We start from the raw sequence: 26043 nt of genomic DNA, 5'->3' as shown, positions 1-26043 counted from the left end.
AAGCCTCCACCCCAAGATTGCTAGAACTCATACAGCAATTTGGTAGCGTGGCAGGATACAAAATCAATGCCCAGAAGTCAGTGGCATTTCTATACACTAACAATGAGACTGAAGAAAGAGAAATTAAGGAGTCAATCCCTTTTACAATTGCACCCAAAAGCATAAGATACCTAGAAATAAACCTAACCAAAGAGGTAAAGGATCTATACCCTAAAACCTACAGAACACTTCTGAAAGAAATTGAGGAAGACAAAGACACAAAGAGATGGAAAAATAGTCCATGCTCACGGATTGGAAGAATTAATATTGTGAAAACGTCAGTTACCCAGGGCAATTTACACATTCAATGCAATCCCTATCAAAATACCATGGACTTTCTTCAGAGAGTTGGAACAAATTATTTTAAGATTTGTGTGAAATCAGAAAAGACCCCGAAAAAAAAAAAAAAAAAAAAAAAGACCCCGAATAGCCAGGGGAATATTAAAAAAAGAAAACCAGAGCTGGGGGGCATCACAATGCCAGATTTCAGGTTGTACTACAAAGCTGTGATCATCAAGACAGTGTGGTACTGGCACAAAAACAGACACATAGATCAATGGAACAGAATAGAGAACCCAGAAGTGGACCCTCAACTTAAGGTCAACTAATATTTGACAAAGCAGGAAAGATTATCCACTGGAAAAAAGACAGTCTCTTCAATAAATGGTGCTGGGAAAATTGGACATCCACGTGCAGAAGAATGAAACTAGACCACTCTTTTGCACCATACACAAAGATAAACTCAAAATGGATGAAAGATCTAAATGTGAGACAGGATTCCATCAAAATCCTAGAGGAGAACACAGGCAACACCCTTTTTGAACTTGGTCACAGTAACTTCCGGCAAAATACATCCATGAAGGCAAGAGAAACAAAAGCAAAAATGAACTATTGGTACTTCATCAAGATAAGAAGCTTTTGCACAGCAAAGGATACAGTCAACAAAACTAAAAGATAACCTACAGAATGGGAGAAGATATTTGCAAATGACATATCAGATAAAGGGCTAGTATCCAAGATCTATAAAGAACTTATTAATCTCAACACCAAAGAAACAAACAATTTCTGTGATTATCACAGAAATCATGAAATGGGCAAAAGACATGAACAGAAATTTCACAGAGGAAGACATAGACATGGCCAACAAGCACATGAGAAAATGCTCTGCATCACTTGCCATCAGGGAAATACAAATCAAAACCACAATGAGATACCACCTCACACCAGTGAGAATGGCGAAAATTAACAAGGCAGGAAACAACAAATGTTGGAGAAGATGTGGAGAAAGGGGAACACTCCGGCACTGTTGGTGGGAATGTGAACTGGTGCAGCCACTCTGGAAAACTGTGTGAAGGTTCCTCAAAGAGTTAAAGATAGATCTGCCCTATGACCCAGCAATTGCACTGCTGGGGATTTACCTCAAAGATACAGATGCAGCAAAACGCCGGGACACCTGCACCCCAATGTTTATAGCAACAATGTCCACAATAGCAAACTGTGGAAAGAGCCTCGGTGTCCATTGAAAGATGAAGATGTGGTATATGTATACAATGGAATATTACTCAGCCATTAGAAACGATAAATACCCACCATTTGCTTCGATGTGGATGGAACTGGAGGGTATTATGCTGAGTGAAATGAGTCAATCAGAGAAGGACAAACATTATATGGTCTTGTTCATTTGGGGAATATAAAAAATAGTGAAAGGGAATAAAGGGGAAAGGAGAGAAAATGAGTTGGAAATATCAGAAAGGGAGACAGAACATGAGAGACTCCTAACTCTGGGAAACAAACTAGGGGTGGTGGAAGGGGAGGTGGGCGGGGGTTGGGGGTGACTGGATGACGGGCACTGAGGGGGGGCACTTGATGGGATGAGCACTGGGTGTTATTGTATATGTTGGCAAATTGAACATCAATACAAAATAAATATATTTTTTTAAAAAAAGCAAGCAACAAGAGATACAGAACAGTCAGTTCACAGAGAAATGCTAATTAGGCCTTTAAACATATGAAATTACATTAGATACCAAGAAAATTTCATAATAAAAGAAATTAAAATTAAAACTAATTGATATACTTTCTTTTTTTTTAGATTTTATTTATTTATGAGAGAGACACACACAACACAAGCAGAAGACACAGAGGGAGAAGGAGAGAGAGAATAGAATGTCAAGTAGACTCCACACTGAGTATGGAGCTGGATATGGAACTTGATCCCAGGACCCTCAGATTATTATCTGAGCTGAAACTAAGAGTTAGATGCTTAATCGACAGAGCCGCTCAGGCACCCCTGATATACTCTTTCTCCCCTATCACAGAAACCAGAAAGGATAAAGGAGACTGGAACAAGTGAATAACCAAACTGACACATACAGAACATGCACTCAAAAAACTACAAAATAAATAATCTTTTAAAGTTCACTGGGACACTTAACAAAATACACCATAAACTGGGCCATAAAGCAAATCTCAAAAAGCCTCAAGGGACTGGAATCATACAGAGAATGTTCTCTGATCACATGAAATTAAACCAGAAATCAAAAAGAAAACTAAACTAGAAAGTTTTTAGGCAAATAAATTTGACAACTCAAATGAAAAAGACAAATTTCTTTAAAAACATAAATGAGGGCAGCCCCGGTGGCTCAGCGGTTTAGCACCACCTTCAGTAGGGGCATGATCTTTGAGACCCAGGACCGAATCCCACATCGGGCTCCCTGCATGGAGCCTGCTTCTCCCTCTGCCTGTGTCTCTGCCTCTCTCTCTCTCTCTCTCTCTCTCTCTCTCTCGCTGTGTGTGTCTCTCATGAATAAATAAATAAAATCTTAAAAAACATAAATGAGAAGAAAATATTTTATGAAAAACTAAGTATCTGGAATAAACCTAATAAAAAGTATGCATAACATTTATACTGAGAACCATAAAACACTGCTGAGAAAAAAATGAGTAATGTTTATATAAATATAAAAATACTATGTTTGTGGGCCAAAATATTCAGTATTGTTAAGACATCAATTATCCAAAAATGATTCTATACATTCACTGTAATACCAATCAAAATCCCAGCAGGGTTTTATTATGGACATTGACAAGCTGACTCAAAAATTTTATGAAAATGGCCAAACACCTAGTATAGTCAATATAATGTTAAAGAAAAAAAAAGAAGTTAGAAGTCTTATACTACCAGGTATCAAGAATATACAAATATATTACCAGATATAAAGAATATAAAGCTACAGTAATCAAGACAACATGGCACTGGCAATAAATAGGAAAATGGAATAGAATAGAGGGTACAGAACCAAGGCATTGCATGTATGGTCAGTCACCTGATCTGCCAACACAGTTATGAGAGGAAAGCATTGTCCTTTCTTTTGATAATGGCAATAAACCATTTGGATATCCATAAGAATAAAAAGATTAACGTGAGCTCCTATCTACATATGCTAAAATTAATCTAAGCTTGATAAGAGAGCTAAATGTGAAGGGTAAAAAACAGTAGAACTACTGGGGACGCCTGGTGGGCTCAGTCAGGGGAGCATGCAGCTCTTGATCTCCCGGTCATGAACTCGAGCCCCACATTGGGCATAAAGCATATTAAAAAAAAATAGAACTATTAAAAGAAAACAATGGAGACAATCTGCATAACTTTAGATAGGCAAAGATTTCTTTAAAAAATATTTTTAAAAATATTTTAAAACCATAAAATAAAAGGTTGGTAATTTAAACTGCATTAGAATTAAAAACTTCAGTTCATCAGAAGACAGCATGAAAAGAGTGAAAAGGTGATCCACAGATTAGGAGGAGATATACATAATACAGGTATCTGACCTAAAATACATAAAGTACTTGAACAAATCAATAAAAGATAATCTAATATAAAATATGCAAAAGACTTAAACATACACTGCACAACAATATCTAAATGGCCAGTAAGTAGATCAAAAGGTTCTCAGTATCATTAGTAAATAGGGAAACTCAAAACAATAATCCCACTACACATATATCAAAATGGATGAATTTCAAAAAGAATAGCAATACCAAATGTTGGCCCTGATATAGAGTAATTAAAATGCTCATACATGCTTGTGGGAGTATAGATTATAACAACTACTTTTGAAAACTGTCCAGCAGTATTCTACTAAAGCAAAGCACATTATGTACCTAAACTTATCATTTCAAATCTTAAGTTTATACCCAAGAGAATTAAATGCATATGTATATCAAAAGACATGCACAAGAAGATTCACTGGAGCTTTATTTATTATAGTCAAAAACTAGAAATATCCACTAAATATCCACTAAACATCTACTCAAATATCCACTAAAAGGAGAATAGATAATTTATGATATATTCTTGCAATAAAATTCTACTAAGTAATAAAAAGAAAAATTATTGTGACACAAAACATGGGGCGATCTCACAGGCATACTTTTAAGAAAAAAAAACCACAGAGGTGTATGATTCCACTCATAATTTCAGAAATAAGCAAATTAATCTATGGTGCCTAAAATCAAAATCAGAGGAAAAGAGAAGGCAGGAGCAGAGTATAAGAGGTATGGACTAGGAAGAGGCATATAGAACTCTTCTAAGATTATGGAAATGTTTGTTTTGTTTTTTTTTTTTAAGATTTTATTTATTTATTTGAGAGAGAGAGAAAGAGCACAAGCAGGGGAGGGAGAGGAACAAGCAGACTTCGTGCTAAGTGGGGAGCAAAGAGCCCAGTGCAGGGCTGGATGCCAGAACCCTGAGATCGTGACCTGAGCTAAATCAAGAGTCTGACGCTCAATCAACAGAACCACCCAAGCACCCCAGAAATGTTCTGTATTTTGACATGGAAACATTTTATATCTCGATTTGGGTAATGGTTTACATAGCTGTATACATTTAAAAAATCATGCAGCTTTATTTTATTTTATTTATTTTTTTTTTTTTTATTTATGATAGTTAGAGAGAGAGAGAGAGGGAGGCAGAGACACAGGCAGAGGGAGAAGCAGGCTCCATGCACCGGGAGCCCGATGTGGGATTCGATCCCGGGTCTCCGGGATCACGCCCTGGGCCAAAGGCAGGCGCCAAACCGCTGCGCCACCCAGGGATCCCATCATGCAGCTTTATAATTAAAATCTGTGCATTGCATGTATATATTGCTTAAATAAAAGAACTGTAAAACATTAGATATATCTAATATGTACTGATGTGGGGAAAAAAATCTCTAAAACATCCTATTTAAAGAAAAAATAAAATTTCATAATAATATATACATATATATTTTTTAAAACAGATTTGTGTAATTGTGTTTCTATTACATAAAAATATAGATAAATACATTATATTTTACTGTTTAAACCCCTCCAAGGGGAAAAGGATGAGAAGGAAAGATTTGGAAGATCAATGGTAAATTTTATTTATATCAACTGAATTTTCTAACAAAAAAATATATTACCCATGTATTTCAAATAATCACAAATTTAAGAGGGACACCTGGGTGGTTCAGCAGTTGAGTGTCTGTCTTTGGTTCAGGGCATGATCCTGGGGTTCTGGGATTGAGGCCCGCATGGGGCTACCTGCAGAGAGCCTGCTTCTCCCTCTACCTGAATCTCTGCTTCTCTCTGTGTATCTCTCATAAATAAATAGATAAAATCTGTAGAAAAAATAAAAAAGGATTTTGCTAACTCACATGTTAAATAATCTATAATCTCAAGGAGGTGGAAGAGAATGCTCAAACTGTAACAAAGACTTAAGTATAAGCTTTTTTACTGTTTTCTTTAAAACTTTCCTAGCTAAGATTTCATGTTTTAAATTTAGACAAAGAAAACAATGTTGTCTTCAAGACTATTCCAGGCAAAAATGGTAGAAAACACAAGATTGACTAAATTTTTAAGAGACATCATATGATAATGTTCATAGTTCTTTGAAGAATAGAGGTAATGTGTTATAAGGTCCACATACCACTCAGTGCTCCAACAGCTCCAAAATTTAAGGATTTTCCATCCATTATGCTGGCATCACACTCAATTTCACCCAAGAGATTAAGATTAGATCCCATTCCTGCATTTGTAAAAGGAGAATCCTAAGAGATACAAAAAAAAAAAAAAAAAAAATTTAAATACCATTAGTCTTAAAGAATATTTAATTTTAATCCTTTATAAACTGTTTCAAGGGCTAGAAAGGGAAAGAATACTTCCCAACTCATTGTATAATACCAGTACAACCTTGTTTCCAAAACAAGACAAAGACATTATGAGGTAAGAAAACTCAGGCCAATATATCTTGAGAATTAAGACAAAAAATCCTCGAAGGAATACTAGCAAACCAAATGCAGCAAAATATAAAAGTCTTATACATCATGAAAAAGAGGGATCCCAAGGAAGCAAGTTTGGTTTAATATGTGAAATTTAATGTGATACACCATGTTAATAAGGAAAATAAAGGGAAAAAACAGGATTAAAAAAAAAAAAACAAAACCATCTGACAAAAATCCAACACCCTTTCATGAGCAAAGCACTCAACAAATAGAAATAGAAGGGAACTTCCTTTACATGATAAAGGATATCTACAAAAAGTCCAGAGCAAACATGATAATTAATGGTGAAAACTGAATGCTTTCCCTTAAGGCTAGGGATAATACAGCAATGTTCACTCTTGTCACTTGTATTCAACATTATACTGGATATTCTAGACAAAACAATTAGGCAAAAAAAGGAAATAATGAGCATCTAGATTGGAAAAGAAAAAGGAAAATTATCTCTTAGTAGAAAGTAACATCTTGTATACAAAAAGTCCAAGGGCTCCACTAACAAACTATTAGGACTGATAAACAAGTTCAAAAGGGTTTCAAGCTACAAGATAACAAACAAAAATCAACTATTATTTCTACACATTAGCAATGAACAATCTAAAGATGAAATTCAGAAAACAATTCCACTTACAATAACATCAAAAAGAATAAAAGACTTAGGAATAAATTCAACAAAAAAGTAGAAGAGTTATACTCTGAAAATTACAAAACATATTAAAGAAGATATAAGGACAGCCATGTACATAGATCAAAAGGCTTAATATCTTTAAGACAGCAATACTCTCCAAGACTGATCTGCTTCAACACAATCCCTTATCAAATCCAAGCTACATTTTTTGCAGAAATTGACAAGCTAATCCTAAAATTCACATGAAAATGCAAGGGACTCAGAATCACCAAAACAATCTTCAAAAGAAAAATGAAATTGGAGGGCTCACACTTCTAGGTTTTATAACTTACTACACAGCTATAGTAATCAAGACAATGTGATATAAACATATAGCTAAGGACAGATATATAGATCAATGCAATAGAATGCAGTGTCTAGATAGAAGCATTGCATTTATAGTCAATTCAACAATACCAGAATAATTTAACAAAGAAAGAATAAATAGACTTGCATAAGTGGAGCTGGAACAACTGGATGTTCAAGAGAACAAAGATCAATCTTATTTCACACCATATACAAAAATTAACTCCAAGTGGATCAAAGACCTAAATGTAAGAGTTGAAACTATAAAACCATTCAAAGAAAACATTGGGGCAAAGCTTATGACCTCAGATTAGACAGTGGTTTCCTAGACATAACACTAAAAGCACAAGCAACCAAAGAAAAAAACCAGATAAAAAAAAAAAAAAAAAAAAAAAAAAACAGATAAATTGGACATGATCAAAATTAAAAACTTTTGGGTTTCAAAATACATAATAAAAAAAGATAGAAAAACTCATACAATGGGGGTGGGGGACTGTAAATCATTTATCTCATAAGAGATTTGTATACAGGATATATAAAAACTTCCCACAACTCTGAAATAAAAACACAATTTTAAAATGGATAAAGGATATGAATGAATGTTTCTCCAAAGAAGATATATAAATGGCCAATAAGCACATGAAAAGATGATCAACATCATTACTCATCAAGAAAAGGCAAATCAAAACCACTATAAACTACTACTTCATACCCACAATTCACTTACAATAACATTAAAAAGAGTCATAAACACAGATGTGTTGGTAAGGATATAAAGAAATTAGAACCCTTTTACACTGCTGGTAGGAATGTAAAATGGTACACCCACTTTGGAAAGCATCTGGAAGCCCCTCAAAAACTTAAACATAAAGTTACCATTTGACCCAACAGTTTCATTTCTAGTTATATACCCAAGAGAAATGAATTGTCTACACAAAACTTGTATCATATATTCACAACAGCTTATTTAATACTCATACACCAGCATTTCTGGAAACAACTCAAATGCCCACCAACTGATGAATAAATAAGTAAAACATGGTATAACTATACAATGGAGTATTAATTGGTAGTAAAAAGTAATGAAGTACTGATACATGGCAAAATATGGATGAACCTTAAAAACATTATGCTAAGTCAAAGAAGCCAGTCACAAAAGATCACATGCTAGATGATCCAATTTATATATCCAGAATAGGTGAACCCATAAAGTAGCATAAAGTAGATTAGTGATTGCTAGAGGTTGCAGAAGGGGGAATGGGGAGTGACAGCTAATATGTACTGTGTTTCTTTTTAGGGTGACTTAGATGAGCTAAAATTAGATGGTGTGATGGCTGCAGAACTTTATGAATATACTAAAAACCAAGTGAATTGTATACTACAAAAGGGTGAATTTTATGGTATATGAATTATATCTTTAAAAAAACATTGTGAAGGAACATCTGGGTGGCCCAGTTGGTTGATTTCAGCTCAGGTCATAATCTCAGGGTGATGACATGGAACCCCTCAACAGGCTCTGCACTGAGCATGGAGCCTGTTGGAGATTCTCTCCCTTTCACTTTCCTCTCTCCTCTCCCCCTTCTCCCCTTCTCTCTCCCTCCCTCTCTCTCTCTCTGAGCTTTCTCTCTCTCAATAAATAAATCTTTAAAAAAAATAAAAAGATATTATGAAGGAAAAAAAGCTTATGTCAGCAGACTACACAGAACATAAAGGCCTAGAATCAGAAGCCAGACATGTATTTGAAACCTAAAAGAAAAACACTGCCTTATTTTTCTAATACTGTGGATAAAGTTTTTAAACAGGGGATCCCTGGGTGGCTCAGCGGTTTAGCGCCTGCCTTTGGCCAAGGGCATGATCCTGAGGTCCCGGGATCGAGTCCCACATCGGGCTCCCTGCGTGGGGCCTGCTTCTCCCTCTGCCTGTGTCTCTGCCTCTCTCTCTCTCTCTATGTCTATCATAAATAAATCTTAAAAAAAAAAAAAAAAAAAAACCTACCACTAGTCTTGTTATGTCAAGATAGTATCATTTATGATCTCCAACCACAAATATGGGGAAAAAACTAACAATATAAAATCTTACAATAAAAATAAACATCATGGGGACAAAAGACTTCATTAAAAAAAAAAAAAAGAAGAAGAAGAGCCAGGGGTGGAAAGACTGATGCTCCTTAGAGTCACTACATAGATGAAAGGCCTATTCCAAAAAAATGAAGGCCATAAAAATGAACAACTCTACCACACATTCTAGAAAACTGAGTCAATCCAGAAAACTAACTGTTCTAAGGTAAGGCCAATATTATCTAAGAAACTAGGGCAAATCTGCATCAACCTATGGATCATCAAATGCCTCATACCATCTACAAATGTCCCCAGTTTCCTGTATATTCTACAAGATCCAAGAAAACTGATCATAACATTAAACCTTTTTAATATGTACCTACAATTACAGCAAAGGGGTCAGGGATTAGAGAATAGGCTTTTGTCCTAATGCAGTTAAATAACCTAACAGTCCGCAGGATTTTTTTTTTAAGATTTTATTTATTTATTCATGAGAGACACACACACAGAGAGGCAGAGACACAGGCAGAGGGAGAAGCAGGCTCCATGCAGGGATCCTGATGTGGGACTCGATCCCGGGACTCCAGGATCATGCCCTGGGCCAAAGGCAGACGCTCAACCACTAAGCCACCCAGGCGTCCCAGTCCGCAGAATTTTTAAAGTAAGATCACAGGAGAGAAAATAACAAAATGGTTATATAATTAAATAGAAATGAATAGATAAGGCTTTGAGCACCCAAAAGGAAATGGCCTACTGTGAGAGACAGAGAAGTTCAAAACAGGCTTCCTGAAGGATGTTAAAAGCAAAACCTAGCCAAGAAGCTATAAAATTCCAATTGGTGGAAATGACATGAGCAACATATAGGCAATAGAAAAGTGTCAGAGTCACAGAAGACACATTCAACAAAAAAGTATTTACTGGAGCCAAATACAAAGATTGAGATATGCTGTTCATCAGAATCTGAACCTGACTTTAAAAACACTAAGAAGCTAGTCAAACTTTCTGTATAAGAGAAAGTCAAGATGGGTATATCAGTAAAGGAAACAAACTGACATTCACATGTTGAATGATAATGAAGAGGAGCCGACTGAAATCAGTGAGATCAAACTGAGGGCTATTTTACAACATACGCTTAAAATACTAACTACCTGGCATGGAAATTATAGTAGTAGGAATAGAAAAAGAGAGAGAGAAAAGAGGGAAAAGGATCAGAACTGTAAAACTAGAGAGACAAATAAAACCATGAGTAAGAAAGGGCATTTTATAAGATGGAGAAGAGTATGCATAATTAGACCTAAGGATTTTGATTAAGGTCTTCCAACCTAATATTTGTAGTTAAATCAGTTAATAATTAAATCTTGGGAAAGAGATGACAACCAAAGAAAGATTATGGTTTAACAGACAAAGACTGAATTCTTGCCCTGGATCATTTCATACTTTGAGAACAGAGCAAAAGAGATTATTAGCAAGTAAATTACCACATTACAAAGGTTTGGGGTTTTGTTTTTGTTTGTTTTTTTTTAACTGCATATAACCTCCTTTGCCTAGGCATGTGTATCTTCAAAGTATAGAAAAGGAACTAAAATGTGAGAAAAATATAAAGCATCTACCTATATGTAGTAATTATCACATAAGATCATACCAGTGTATATACTATCTCAACAATCTTTGAAATATAATATATCGGTTAATCAGCTCTGCAAAATTTTTAACATAATCCAATTGGAAATCACAAACAAAGTTATTCTGAAAATGACTACTGCATGATGGTTTAAATTTGACATTTTAAAAATACATAAGAAAAAGTATATAAGCTGAGTGAAGTAAGTCAATCGGAGAAGGACAAACATTGTATGTTTTCATTCATGTGGGGAATATAAATAATAGTGAAAGGGAATATAAGGGAAGAGAGAAGAAATGTGTGGGAAATATCAGAAAGGGAGACAGAACGTAAAGACTGCTAACTCTGGGAAACAAACTAGGGGTGGTAGAAGGGGAGGAGAGCGGGTGGTGGGAGTGAATGGGTGATGGGCACTGGGGGTTATTCTGTATGTTGGTAAATTGAACACCAATAAAAAATAAATTTAAAAAAAAGAAAAAGTATATAAGAAAATTAAAGGATATCTTAGAAGCAATTTTTTCAAAAATATTTCTCCTACTTCAAAATATATTAATAATTTCAGAGGCACCTGCCTGGCTCAATCAGTAAGGCATGTGACTTTTGATTTGGGGGGGTATAAGTCTGAGCCCCACATACAGTACAGAGATTACTTAAAAATTAAAAAAAAAATTTAAGTAGATATATATTGATAACTTCAAAAGTATGTCTACTGCACTTCTGCTTCTGACAATTAAGGCATAATAGGGATTATATTTATCTTCTAACTAGAAAATCAGGCAAAATATATAACAAGTGGACTTCAATCAATAGCCAGCACAGGACTATGATCCTGAAAGAAGGGACACAAATCAGATGCCTCAACTTAATTCCCAGAGATACTTTCCAGGCCATAGCACAGTGAAGAGAAACCCAAAAGAGAGCCAATGCTCTTCCAGAGTTGAGGAGACAACGTTATGAGTTTAAGGAAGCCAGGAAGGCTAGAATATGCAGTACAGGGTACAAAGAGGAAAGAGTTACATACAGAGAAGTCCAGAGATTCAGAGTCTTTAAGTATTAGTCTGCATATATTTATTAGGGAACTACCAAGGCCAAAGGAAAAAGCCCTGGAAAACAGTAAGCTGACCAATTTCTGGAGTTTACACAAAAGTGAAAATAAGTTGTCTTTCCATCAGCCAGAGTGAGGGTATCAGGGTAAGCTCAGAAGATAATGCCACAAAAATCAAACCAAATTAGCCTTAGAAAGCTTACTCTAGACCTGCACTAACAAAGTTTTAGAGCAAGCCTCAAAAATATCAAAATGATTTACACGAACAAGTATCCCAAAGCACAGTTGTAAAATACCCAATTCCCAAAGATATAAAATTCACAATGTTTAGTATAAAACCAAAGATGACCAGACATGTAAATAAGCAGAAAACTATGGCTTATTACCAGAAGAAATTACAAACAATAAAAAAAATGTAGAAATGACAAACGATAGAATTAGCAAACAATTCCAGTGCTAGCTAACAATGTTAATATCACTCTTCTAAACATACTCTATATGTTCACATGGGTATAGGAAAACACGAGGGTAAAAAGGAAAGAAAAGGAGCTATAAAAAAAATAAATTCAACTTCTAAGATATAATAATCTAAGGTGAAAAACGCTTTGGAACAGAAAAAGTATTTACATTAGGTAAAAATGAAGGAAATTTGAAGGAAGTATTGACTTTAGTTAATTATAATCTATCAAATCAGGTTAATTAATTGAGAAAAATATACTAATATAAATGTTAATAATAGGGGAAATCAGGTGTTGAGTATATTGGAATTTTCTATACTATCTTCTGAACTTTTCTTTAAATCCAAAACAATTTTAAAATTAAAAGTTTCTTTTAAAAAAATCAATCAGGGGCACCTGGGTGGCTCAGTGGTTGAGCATCTGCCTTTGGCTCAGGTCATGATTCCAGGGTCCTGGGGATCATCAGGATCCCCACGGGGAGCCTGCTTCTCCCTCTGCCTGTGTGTCTACCACTCTCTCTGTGTCTCTCATAAATAAAGAAATAAAATCTTTTAAAAATAAAGTAAAATAATAAAAAAATAAACCCACAACTTGGGAGAAAAATTCTACAAAACATACAAAAAGGTAAAGGACTTATATCCGGGATATATAAAAAATCTGCACACCTCAGTAAGACAAAAATCCAAAGTTTTTAAAGGCAAACAATTTTTTTTAAAGAATTTATTTATTTATTTATTCGTGAGAGACACACACACACACACAGAGAGAGAGAGAGAATGGCAGAGACACAGGCAGAGGCAGAAGCAGGATCCATGCAGGAAGCGCAATGCAGGACTCGATCCCAGGAGTTGGGGATCACACCCTGAGGTATCCAGGATCCAGGATCACCATCCAGGCATCCCTAAAAGGCAAACCATTTTATGTACTGATTGCAAATAACATATGAAAAGATGCATAACATCATTAGCCATTAAGGAAATGCAAGTTAAAACCACTACATGACCTCTAGCGTGGCTAAAATTAAAATTATAATAAAATAATAAAATGGCTAAAATTAAAAAAACAGGCAATATTAAGTATTGGCAAGAATGTAAAATCATAATAAAGAGATTGTGATGCTAAAAAAAAAAAAAAAAAAAAAACATGTGGAACAACTGCAGCCCTCATCCATTGCTAGTGAGAATGAAAATAGCAAATAGCTTGGCAGTTTCTTTAAAGTTAAGCATATACTTACCATAGATCCAGAAATTCTACTCCTGAGTATTTATCCAAAAAAAATGAAAGCATATGTCCACATAAAGACTTGAATAGAAATGTTCATATCAGCTTTAATTAGAACAGCCAAAAACTGTAAACAGCCCAAATGCCCATCAACTAGTACATAGAAACAAATTATAATGTATCAACACAATGAAATACTACTCAGCAATAAAGGAATAAACCCCTAATATACTCAACAATATGAAGGAATATCAAAAGCACTATGCTAATGAAAGAAGCCACTCACAAAAGACCAAATATTTATTATACATGATTCTATTTACTCCAAATTCTGGAAAAGGTCAAATTATAATAAAAAGCAGACAGTGGTTGCCAGGGGCCACTGAGAGAAAGGGATCCACTGCAGATAGGCATTAAGACAGAATTTTGGAGGTGATGGAAATGTTATATATCATGATTGTACTGGCAGTTACATGATTGTATACATTTGTCATAACATCAAATTATACACTTAAAATTGGTGAATTTTTTATATAAATTATACCTTGATAAAACTGACAAAAAAAGAAGTGTACCCCTCACTTGATATAAACTGATCACCTACATACTAATTTTTCCATCATAAAAAATATGTTTTTTAAATGTCATTTGTTGATTTTCTGATCTGAATCACTTTGTACAACTAGAAATCATTATGCCCAATTAGTAGCAAGCAATCCTTCTAAAATCTGTCAGATCCTATTACTCTCATTTTCAAAAACCTACAATGTTTCCCATAATACTTAGAATAAAATCTAAAGTCCTAATTTCCAACGTTTACAAAGCCCTACATGATCAGGCCCCTTCCTCACACATTCTACATCCTATGTACCAGCCACATTGACTTCTTGCAATTCCATGAGCACAGAGTACATTCCCACCTCAGGGCTTTTACATTTATTTATTTATTCTTTTGAAATGCTGAGCTTAGTGAGTGATTCTAGTAGGAGAAAACAGCCAATAAATAAAGACTGTGCACGTGTGTGTGCAGAAACATACACACACGTATAAATAGCTGATGTCTCATGGTGATAAGTGTTATAAAGAAGAATAAAGTGGAATAAGAAGGGATGATAGGGTACTTTTCTTTCCCTGTAACCAAAAACTCCCTTTCCCAACATCTTCATATGGCTTTTTCCTCCATTTCATTCAGGTCTCTACTCAAATGGTATCAAAGGACCCTCCCCTTATTGAGTTATTAGCATTTCACCAACTTCTCCAATTATTTTTTTCCTCTATCTTATGCTTCTTTATGGCACTTTTTACTACCTGACATTATATGTACTTTTTGTGTATCTAATTCTCTCCATAGAATGTTAAGCCCCATAAGTACAGTAATTTTGTCTTTTTAAAAGGTGTTGCATCCCAATGTCTAATGTAATGTTTGTCATTTAGTAGGTACTCAATAAATATTTGCAGATTGAATGAACAGGAGTTAATTACACCTAGAGATAAACAGAATAATTGATCACTGTGAACTACAATCCCTTAAGCTGACACTTATTGATTCTTGCAAGTTACTCTTACAGAGAAATGCCAGAATAAGGTAAGAGTATCAAGAATCCAAACTTTTCACAATTAAAAGAGAAATGATATAAATTCAAGCAATAGCACTTTCAGTTTCTAAAAGATGAAATTTTAAAAGCAAAGTATTTTTTAAGCATACTCATAACTTTCAGAGGAGACAAAAGTTTTAAAAAGTAAGATCCCTCTGCTTGACCTAGCAAAGAGAGAGTAGGAAAAGCCAAGAATGTAAGTCAGGAGCTACACTCCCATCATGACACGTAAACCCTTTCCTCTTAAAATCTGGAAACACCAAGCCAAGCAAGGATCTGCAAAACATTACTCTTTCACTATAAACTACAACCTGCATTACCCATTTAATGTCCTTTGCTGAATACATAAAATAAGAACTGTTTGCAAGGCTATAGGGTATACTGTACCTCTGGGGATCTATTATGAGACCTCTATTAACAGCTCTTACAGACGCAAGCAATTTAGCTTTCAAATGTTATACAAAAACTAGACTGGCAGGACGCCTGGGTGGCTCAGTGGTTGAGCGTCTGCCTTTGGCTCAAGGCATGATCCCAGGGTCCTGTGTTGGGAGTCCCACATCGGGCTCCCTGCAGGGAGCCTGCTTCTTCCTCAGCCTATGTCTCTGCCTCTCTCTGTGTGTCTTTCATGAATAAATAAAATCTTAAAAAAAAAAAAGACTGGTACATTATAAAATCATTTTTATACAAAATGATTTGTATTTGTCCAATTTCTAATCTTCCTTTAAGAAGTTAGACATTTATAGGAAATTACTAATGTCAGTATAATATCATTATTCTAATGCAAATCAACAAACATCGTTAGATGAATAAAACACAGTAGAATAAAATTATGTGATAATATGACTTCTTATTCAAATTAAGTATATCAAAATTATTTTATTGCCTTCATTAATAAGCAGGTAGCTTTATTAATCTAAAGCTGATGAGAAAGAAGGAAAAAGCAAACAGCTTGTAAAACAATTTGCTGAATTTTTAAAGAGTAATAAAAACAGGATATATACCCATGTTGTTATAGTCTTTTTTAAACTAACACTGGTAAAACCTGTGTGGTACACCTACCCTAGCTGACACTCTCCTAAGAATTACAAATTCCCTGGTATTTTATCATCAATTCTCACTATTTACAGGATAAATAGAGACCAATGAAAATATATTACCAAAAAATCATTTAGGGATTTTTTTTGTTTGGTTGGTTAGCAGCTAATTAAGGTCAAACTTTCGAGAACTGGATTACTGAAAGATTTCCAATTTAGATTCCTGTGTGGTGGTATAGGTTAAGTCTCATTCATTTAACAAATATTTACTAGATACCTATATGCCAGGCAAATCTTTCTGTAAAGTACCAGTTATATATATAGTTCAGGCTTTGTGGGACACACAGGCAATTCTACAACTACTCAACTCTGCCTTTGTAGCATGAAAGCAACCAGAGAAAATACAAAAATGAATAAGCATGGCTTTGTTCCAATAAAATTTCATTTATAAACGCTGAAATTTAAATTTCATATAATTTTCTGGTGTAATGAAGCATTATTCTTTTGATTTTTTTTCCAACCATTTAAAAAGGTAAAAATCATTTTTAGCTTGTGGACCATTCAAAAACAGGCAGCAGTCCAGATTTGGCTTTCAGGCCATAGTTTGTAAATCCATTATGTAAACCATGAGGATACAGCAAAATTAGGGGATACAGAAAAATATCCTTCCCACATGGAGCCTCCATTCTAGCTAAGGGAGACAGACAATAGAAATAAAATATATTAGATCGCATATGACATAGAAGTATATATGATGGAGAAAAATGAAACAGGCCAAGAGATAGGGGTACTGGGCATGGACAGAGGGCCATAATGAAAAGACAAGAAAACTATGGGAGTAGTTACAATTTTATTTTTCCTTTCAAGTGTTTATTTTGACATAATTTCAGACTTGAAATATTAATATAGTATCTGGAACATATTAAGAACTCCTACAACTTTCAGTAATAACCAAAAAACAACCCAATTCAAAAATGGCCAAAGGACTTGAATAGACTTCAATTGACATTTCTTTGAAAAGAAGATAGACAAATGGTCAACAGGCACATGAAAAGATGCTCAACATCATTAATCATTAGAGAAATAAAAATCATAGCCACAGTGATATATCACCTCACATCTATGAGGATGGCCATAATCACAAAGACAAAAAAAGAGCAAGTGCTGGCAAGAACGTAGAGAAACTATACACTGCTATCGGTAATATATAATGGGTCAGCTGCCGTGGAAACAGTTTGATGAATCCACAAAAAGTTAAACATGCAGTTAGTATGACCTAACAATTTGGTACTCAAACAAATACTTGTACAGAATGTTCACAGCAATACTTTTCTCAACTGTGAAAAAGTAGAAATAACTTGGATTGTCTACCAATAGATGAAGGGATAAACAAATTGCGTCCTAAGCGTGAACAATGTTGAATAAAATATAAAAGGGAATGAAGTACTGATACATGCTATGATATGAAAGAACCTTAAAAACATTATGCTAAGTTAAAGAAGTCAAAACAAAAGATCACATATTGTATGATTTCATTTATATGAAATATCCAGTATAGGTAAACCCATAGAGACACAAAGCAGATTGGTGGTTACTGTGGGGCTAGGAGAAGAGGGAATGGAAAGCAACTGCTTAATGGTACAGGGTTCCCTTTGGAGGGAGAAAAATGTTTCCAGAACAAGACAGAAGGTGGTAGTGGTACAGTATTATGAATGTTTGAATGCCACTGAATTACTCTAAAATTAGTAATTTTGTGTTCTATGAATTTCACGTCAATTAAAAACCAAAAAAAAAGCAGACTCAAGACTAACAAACAGCACAATTCCATTTCAGATGTGGCTTTACCCTGGAGTGACTATAAGGGAGCATAAGTAGCCTCCTGGAGAGCTGCAAATGTTGTGTTTCCTCATCTGGGTGCAGGTTCCATGAGGATATGTTCACTCTAAAAAATTCAAGGAACTGTCCATTACAATAAATGTGTATATTTTTCTATGTGTATATTACACTTCATTAAAGTTTTGGAACTGGTACGCCTGGGTGGCTCAGCGGTTGAGCATCTGCCTTTGGCTCAGGACATGATCCCAGAGTCCCAGGATCGAGTCCCATGTCAGGCTCCCTGCATAGAGCCTACTTTTCCCTCTGCCTGTGTCTTTGCCTCTCTCTCTGTGTCTCTCATGAATAAAAAATTAAAAATAAATAAAAAATATAAAAAGTTTTGGAACTATAATGTAGTTTATACATTTTTTAAGATTATTTACTTAGAAGAGTCTGCTTCTCCCTCTGCTCCCCCACCCTCGCTTTCTCTCTCTTCCAAATAAATAAATAAAATATTTTCTAAAATCTTAAAAAATAAAGGCATCTATCAGCAACAGTATGGAAGAGGTGGAAAGCAAGAAAACACAAATGAACTGAGAGGCTACAAAAGCTAACCACTTTGGGAGCCAAGATTCAACTTTTATTGAAGAAAAATTTGTTGAATTGGAAAAAGATTAATCAAATGAGAGAATTACTGAAAAGGACATACAAAGCTTTCTGGGTAATCATCACAGATACAGCCACAAATATTATGTGCAAGTCAACAATTTTTCTAAGTATGTTTTCCATTAAATAGTAGTAGAATCAAGATAAGATAAATGATGTTAGAAGCTAAATATCCTTTAGGAAGTTACCAAGACAAAGTTCAGAAATCAGTGCAATATGCTTGTACTTACGGTCATTTCTAGTACATTCTTTGCCACAAACACTGAAAATAATATTTTACTCCTAAGACAAGAAGTAAATAAAGGAACAATTTAGTTCAAGTTTAGTTGGGTCATACAGTATTTTGATCTGCTTTAGCTCCAGCTCTAAACTCTTTGGAGTGAGAAACTTTGGTTCTGATTCAAACTGCTCCAATGGGAAATTTTTTGAAAACTCTTTAGTTTGAAGTTCATTTTCAAAATAGTAAGTTAATATTTCAATCCAATTCCAATTGCAAAAAATTAAATCAAAGCTCATTCCAGTTTTACTTACTTCTGATAGAAATCTCTGCTAAGCTATCAATTCATTTTCTTGGTCCTTCCCACAAGACAAAAGTTTGTGTATCTGCCCAAGCCTTCTTTTCAGCTTTACCTTGAGCTGAAATACAGTCTTTTTTTTTTTTAAGATTTTATTTATTTATTCATAGACACAGAGAGAGAGGCAGAGACACAGGCAGAGGAAGAGAAGCAGGCTCCATGCAGGGAGCTCGATGCGGGACTTGATCCTAGGTCTCCAGGATCACACCCCAGGCTGCAGGCGGCGCCAAACCGCTGCACCACCAGGGCTGCCCTGAAATAGTCTTAATTACAAAGCCTCCTATAGTTCAAAAGTGGCAGCTGTCACTTAGCCCTAGTAGACAGAAGCCCTGAGAGAATGCACGTTCCACGTGGCCAGGTCTCATTTTTTCAAGAGAAGTTAGAAATCCAGATTTTTTAGTCTCCTTTTAAATGTTGGCAACAAATTCTAATTTTTAATAACTAATCTACGGGCCAATCAACACATATCTGTGAACTGTCCCTTCTGCAACCATGGGCCCAACAATTAATAAGCTATCAAGCTTCTGATGTAAAATCTGAGCTTTGCTGTCTTCAGTGAAAACTGAATATACAATACAGATTTCAGGCAAAGGAGCTCTTTGACATAAATGCCAGTTCTGGGGAACCTGGGAGGTTCAGTGGTTGAGCGTCTGCCTTTGGCTCTGGCCCCAGGGTCCTGGGAAAGAGTCCTATATTGGGCTCCCCACAGGGTGCCTGCTTCTCCTCCTGCCTATGTTTCTGCCTCTGTGTGTCTCTCATGAATAAATATCTTTTTTTTTAAAAAAAAATGTCAATTCAAACAAATCATTTCATTCTGATACTTAGTTGGATATTTAAAATATTGAATATTCTTCCTTCTTGCTACTTAAACAAGAAGTATAAATACAGAAGTAGGCCACTTAACCTGCACTGTAGTCTAATTACCATGTGTCAACACAATTTACTAAGAAGAGCCAGATTAGTGGTCAGAAATGCCACATATTTTCTGATTATAATGATTGGAATTTATAATACGTTTTTGCTTCTACAAATGAGTCAGTTAAGCTTTCTATCCAGAATCCACAAGAATGATGAATCATGGTATTTTTCTCAAGACTACCTTAGTCACTATTAGTCAACTTAATCTACAACTTTAATGGTGAACTGCCATTATCAAAATGATAAAACATGATACTCTCTTTGGGGCTAGTAGTTTGGAGCAGAAAAACAACAAACAAAACACACACTCTCATAAAACTTACACAGTTACATGGTGGGGGGAGCAGGGGGCAGTGGTGTCAATATTCAGATAATGCAAAAACTGACAAAGAGAATCAGTAAAATAATTAAAAGATAGTAAGAATCTGTCTATAAATTAGATACCAGATCCCACATAATTTATAAAAGTTGGCTCTCAAAAAAAAAAAAAAAAGTTGGCTCTCATTTCAGCGTGAACTCTAGTGATTTCAAGATCAAGGCAGTAGGCACATGAAATCAAACAACTATTAAGTTCTTCAAAAATTATAGCATTCAGATGGACAATATTTACAAGAAGAAAAATTCTTGGAGAAATAATAACAAGGTAACCAACTCAGAAATCTGGTACCCTGCCTATGAAATCACAATTAGCTTTCCCAGGCTTTATCCTTCCCCTACCCACCCTCCCTAATTTGCCCATTCACCATTTGTCTGCACCTTTTTCAGGATATAGGGGATGGGTTTAAAAGCCATAAATCTATCAATTATACTGCCTTTTGTCCATTTATGGAAAAAAAAAAACTCTATGAAAAGAAGATAAAAACTTTTTTTTTTTTTTACTATTAGTTAATTTACCTGTGTTAACCTTGTTTTGAGTAATTGAAAAATGTGGACAATCATAGAGCTCTGCCACATGGAAATTACAAGACTATGGATTCATCCTAATGTTTGATACAATATTGACCTAAAAAGCAGAATTTTCACAACTGGGACTAATTAGAGGTCATGGTATCTGGTATCACAGGACTACAGAAAACAAGGTCAGAAAGAAGCTACATAGAACATTTGATTTAATATCCAGTAGGCAATCATTTGGGGAATATAAATAATAGTGAAAGGGAATAGAAGGGAGGGGAGAAGAAATGGGTAGGAAATATCAGAAAGGGAGACAGAACATTAAGACTCCTAACTCTGGGAAATGAACTAGGGGTGGTGGAAGGGGAGGAGGGCGGGGCGTGGGGGTGAATGGGGACAGGCACTGAGGGGGGCACTTGACAGGATGAGCACTGGGTGTTATTCTGTATGTTGGCAAATTGAACACCAATAAAAAATAAATTTATATTAAAAAAATATATATCCAGTAGGCAAGTAGTTGTTAACTCTTTAAAAGATCTCAAGGTGGGCAGCCTGGGTGGCTCAGCAGTTTAGCCCCTGCTTTCAGCCCAGGGTGTGATCCTGGAGACCCAGGATCAAGTCCCACATCAGGCTCCCTGCATAGAGCCTGCTTCTCCCTCTGCCTATGTCTCTGCCTTTCTCTCTCTCTCTCTCTCTCTCTCTCTCTTTCTCTGTGTGTGTGTGTTTTTCATGAATAAATAAAATCTCTAAAAAAAAAAAAAAAAATCTCCAGGCAAGTGATAGCCATTTGTTAAGAGCATGGTGTGTCAAAAAATACAGGAGACGTGCGCAGCTCCCAACATAGCACAGGGCAATTTACCATTATAAATACTCTTAATGTTTGTATATAGAAACCAGAAGGTATTTGCAAATTCATTTTCAGGTCACTAAAACCCAGAAAACCTATTTTCATCCATGTGTGGAAAAACAAAGGTATATGAGATGATTTCTGTAGTGACACTGCCTGTTCTTAGAATTATTCTGGAAAACAAGACCATGTGGGCACAAGACACACTTGACTGATATGCACTATTGTTTATTTTAGGTTTTTAGCCAATTGACATTACATTAATAAAGACTGTAAAGTTTAAGAATTAATGGACTCTAACCACTAAGTTCAGCAGCAGTTAGCCAGAAAACATTTTTACTGGGCCCAAATAAAGTATCTTTCATTCATTAATACAGAACCACAGGGCATACTTACACATCAGAGGCTCAATGATCTAAAAAAGAGTTCCTAGAGAAACAAAAAACTTTCCATTTTCATTCTGTAACTGCTCCTTAACAACAGAAAGTATTCTTTCTTTTTTTGGCATTCTCTATTCTCTCTACCTCAGGACATATTTACAGATGCACTGGCTGCTTTACAGACATACTAAAAGTTCTTGCTGTGGTTGATCAAAGTTGGAATGCCTGAGGAAATTACTCAACTTAGACAGCCCGGAATTATATCTAGCCAAATAGTTACACTGCTCTACTTTTAACATGTGTTAAAGTAATATTTTAGCTATCCTGGATGTAAGTTGAGAGAACATTTGTTTGCATCACACTCTATGAACATTTGAGTCAAATATGTTACATTAAATACCCAGTTTTAGTATCTGCGACAGTTCATTTCTTTTTAACTATTCAGTAACAAAAAAGACAACATATTTTATGTTGGAGGAAAAAAAAACCCTCACACACAACAGCACGTGTATTAGGAACTAAGACTTTTTATGATCATCATGAAACATCCAAACTCTTCTAGAAATGTCAGAATAAATGCAACAAATGTTGATACTTGTCATTAGAGCATTTGTTAATCTGGCATACAATATTCTGTCAAAAAAAATGGAAGTATACTTTTCTCTCTTACAAAAAATATTTTAATAAAAAGCACTGTACATCTATAATCATCTACTTTCTATTATTAATCAGCCTAATTTGCAAAAAAAAATAGAACATAAAAACAGAAAAACGACATCACAGCAGTTTATTTTCATGTGTTTTTTTTTTTATTGAAAGCCACAGAATTGCAGTACAAAGAGTTACTTGTCAAACACAACACAAATCTCTAAAATAAAATATTGGCTTCAATAGACTTGCACATCTGAAATAGTTTTAAACTTTGTTTTAGTTGGATTCTTTAAGATGTCCAGGAAGAGGTTAGCACACACAGTACCTGAAATTGTCCTTTCCACATGAGTTACAATAGAAGACAAATGTAGCTGTTTCTTTAGAGCTAAATTTGGCATCCACTTACACTTCCCTTTACACCTTTTAACCATGTTGACAGTAACATGGAAACATCACTCAAAAAGAACCTAACAGACCATGGAATCATAATAACTTAAATCATCCTTCTATCAAATGTGAAGTGAGAACATGATCAGAATTGGAGGGGAGAAAAGAGTAGTACTAATTTATAAGTAGTAACTTTTTAATACTTCTTTTTATTAAAAAGACTTCAACACACTAGAAAATGTTAACATCTGCACATACTCCAAGAAAAGAAAAGAAAAATAAGTTTTGCACCCTGGATTTTCTAAGAAGCCTAATAAGTGTTAACAGTGTTGATGGCCTATATTATAGTAGAAGTCTGTCATGAACTGCCAGGAAACGTGTGTACCATGCAGGAGGTTAGACCCTGAGTGAGAATGACGACCAGTAAAAACTCCCTGGCAGTGGAAATGACCAAAGAACTTTCATCAAATGGGATGCTAGAATTCAATTCTAAGTTGTCTGCTCTGCTACAATAAGATGTAATCCTGCATTATTCTAACATTTACATAAAGCCTACTACACACATAAGAACTAAAGAGAAACAGAGACGGACAGAGAGAATATGAACGAAAGAAAATTGAAGCTATATTTTGTTCTGTTTTAGAGCAGGAATTAGGATGTGAGCTTGATGAATTCCTAAAAATCATGTAACATAGTCTCTTCCTCATTCCTTTCCAGATTCTAAATAAAGGCCTGGATCTGGGAAAATGAGCAAAAACTTAAAATCAAAGGGCAGTCTTTCCAACTGACCTTCATGATACCAGCCTGTGACTTTGCTGAATACAGAAATAGCTTCTTAGCCCAGAAATTACAAAAAAGGAAAAAAAAAAAAAAACAGTAGATGTTCGATTATAAAACTGATGCCCCAAATGCACACAAGCATACACACAGAAAATGATTCAATAACACAACACTACAAATCTAAGGGCCAATGAATCTAGTATCTCTACTAATACAGGACTCAATTCATAAACCTAAGCTGCTTCCACACAGCCAAAACACAAATTACCACCAATTCCACCCTACTACCAAGTGTAGCTTTTAGTAGCTCAAAACTGAATTTCAAAATGTAGTATGTTCTTGCAGAGTAACAATTCCAAGAACAAAATGAGGGTTCACATATAAAACTATATGTTCTTCAGGATCTGCTATGTATCGTCTTAGACCATATCTTCGAGATTCAGTCAAGATAAATACACCTCATAAGGTCCACAGAACTCCTCAAGAAATGGCTAGAAAAAAGTGAAAAGTGTTTCATGTTCCCATCAGTACAAAGTAAAATATAACAAGCTCTGTACTTCAGTGTTTTGACTTGATCAAAAACTAATACACAGTTTTGATGCAGTGTTAAATTAAATCAGAATGTAATAATTGGTGCAGTTTTCTTTTTATTCTAAAAAAAATTAGAGGAAAAAAAAATCACTGCTTTTGCATTAAGCAGGTACTTTGTGCTAGAAAGCACATTTAATGTCTAGGGTCCTAGAAAAAGAACAGATGTACCTACTGTGTAAACACAAACAGTAAGTTACAAGTTGCCCCTTAGTACTAAAGGCAAGAATCAGCATCAGTATTCCAAAGTGTTTTAAAAAGAGTGTAACTTACTTTTACTGTCCCAGGCTAACTGGGCTCGACATGTCTGGTGCTTCTTTGTCTGCACATGGCCACCCACAGCCTGTCTTCTAATTAAATCAATGCTCTAGCAGCAGAACAAGCAAACAAGTTGCCTCCCATCTGCGTACAGCTCCTCAGGACACATTTCCCTTGGTCAGAAGGTGGAAATTCTTGGGAGAGGTGATTTTCTCTGCCTCTTCACAAGAAGAACATGGATACTTGGCTGGATGCAACTCCATGAAGTGTAACTGTGTATGTACACCTCAAAAAATAAAACAAAAGAATGCAGAGAAACATAAAGACTCTATAAACAGCTGGAATACACAGAAATACTGAAGCACCCCTGGAAATAATGCTAAACGGACAAGCAAAATGGGGTCTTTGACTGAAATAATCAATGATACTAAGTTGGGGGGAAAAAAAGGAAAAAGAGCATCTAAAGACAAAACTCAAATTTCATGCAATGAAAACAGGTTAAGTACTACAAAGGATAAGAGGTAAAACTCCTTGCCTCAAATACATAAAAACAGATCCTCCCACATTATAGAGAATAAAAGATATTATCAATTGAAGAGAAAAAATGAGACTTTCAAGAGTGTTAGGTCTAAATTAGACTCATCAGTCATATTGCAGTTAATGGGCACTTGTATATATGTGAGTTAAATGCATCAAGCTGCCTTTCCAATGTGTTCAGCCCCTTGGGGGAGAGATAAAGAGGAGGAAGCAAGGAACCACTGAAAATACTCAGCTATCCGCTGTTTATGAAAAGATGATTTCTACAAAGCAGAAAATGTTCAGAAAAATGGAGATGTTCATTTATTTACATAATTTTCTAACTTCCCAAATAAAAGAAATGCCTATAAAACAAATGCCCCTCTTTTTCTGCAACAACAACAACAAAAAACAAACACTGAGGTAGGG

The 26043-nt window shown here is 35.1% G+C and overlaps 1 protein-coding gene across 8 annotated transcripts in view; it reads right to left on the bottom strand.

Annotated features, from left to right (window-relative positions):
* TASP1 (taspase 1) overlaps positions 1 to 26043 on the bottom strand; it is a 315899-nt gene that overhangs the window by 266750 nt on the left and 23106 nt on the right. For 7 of the 8 annotated variants that reach the window (XR_012018238.1, XR_012018237.1, XR_012018239.1 and 4 more), the window contains exon 5: positions 5987 to 6107. Coding sequence is in view for 5 of the 8 variants with exons in the window: in XM_072800051.1 (XP_072656152.1) it covers positions 5987 to 6107 (121 nt within the window). In the remaining 3 variants the exon portion in view is untranslated. Of the gene's footprint in view, positions 1 to 5986; positions 6108 to 25113; positions 25385 to 26043 lie in introns of all 8 variants that reach the window. The other variant, XM_072800054.1, reaches the window with a different exon arrangement.

The sequence above is a fragment of the Canis lupus genome, chromosome 26 (genome assembly GCF_048164855.1).
Source record: "Canis lupus baileyi chromosome 26, mCanLup2.hap1, whole genome shotgun sequence".
Lineage (NCBI taxonomy): Eukaryota > Metazoa > Chordata > Mammalia > Carnivora > Canidae > Canis > Canis lupus.
This window is presented reverse-complemented; position numbering and strand designations above follow the sequence as displayed.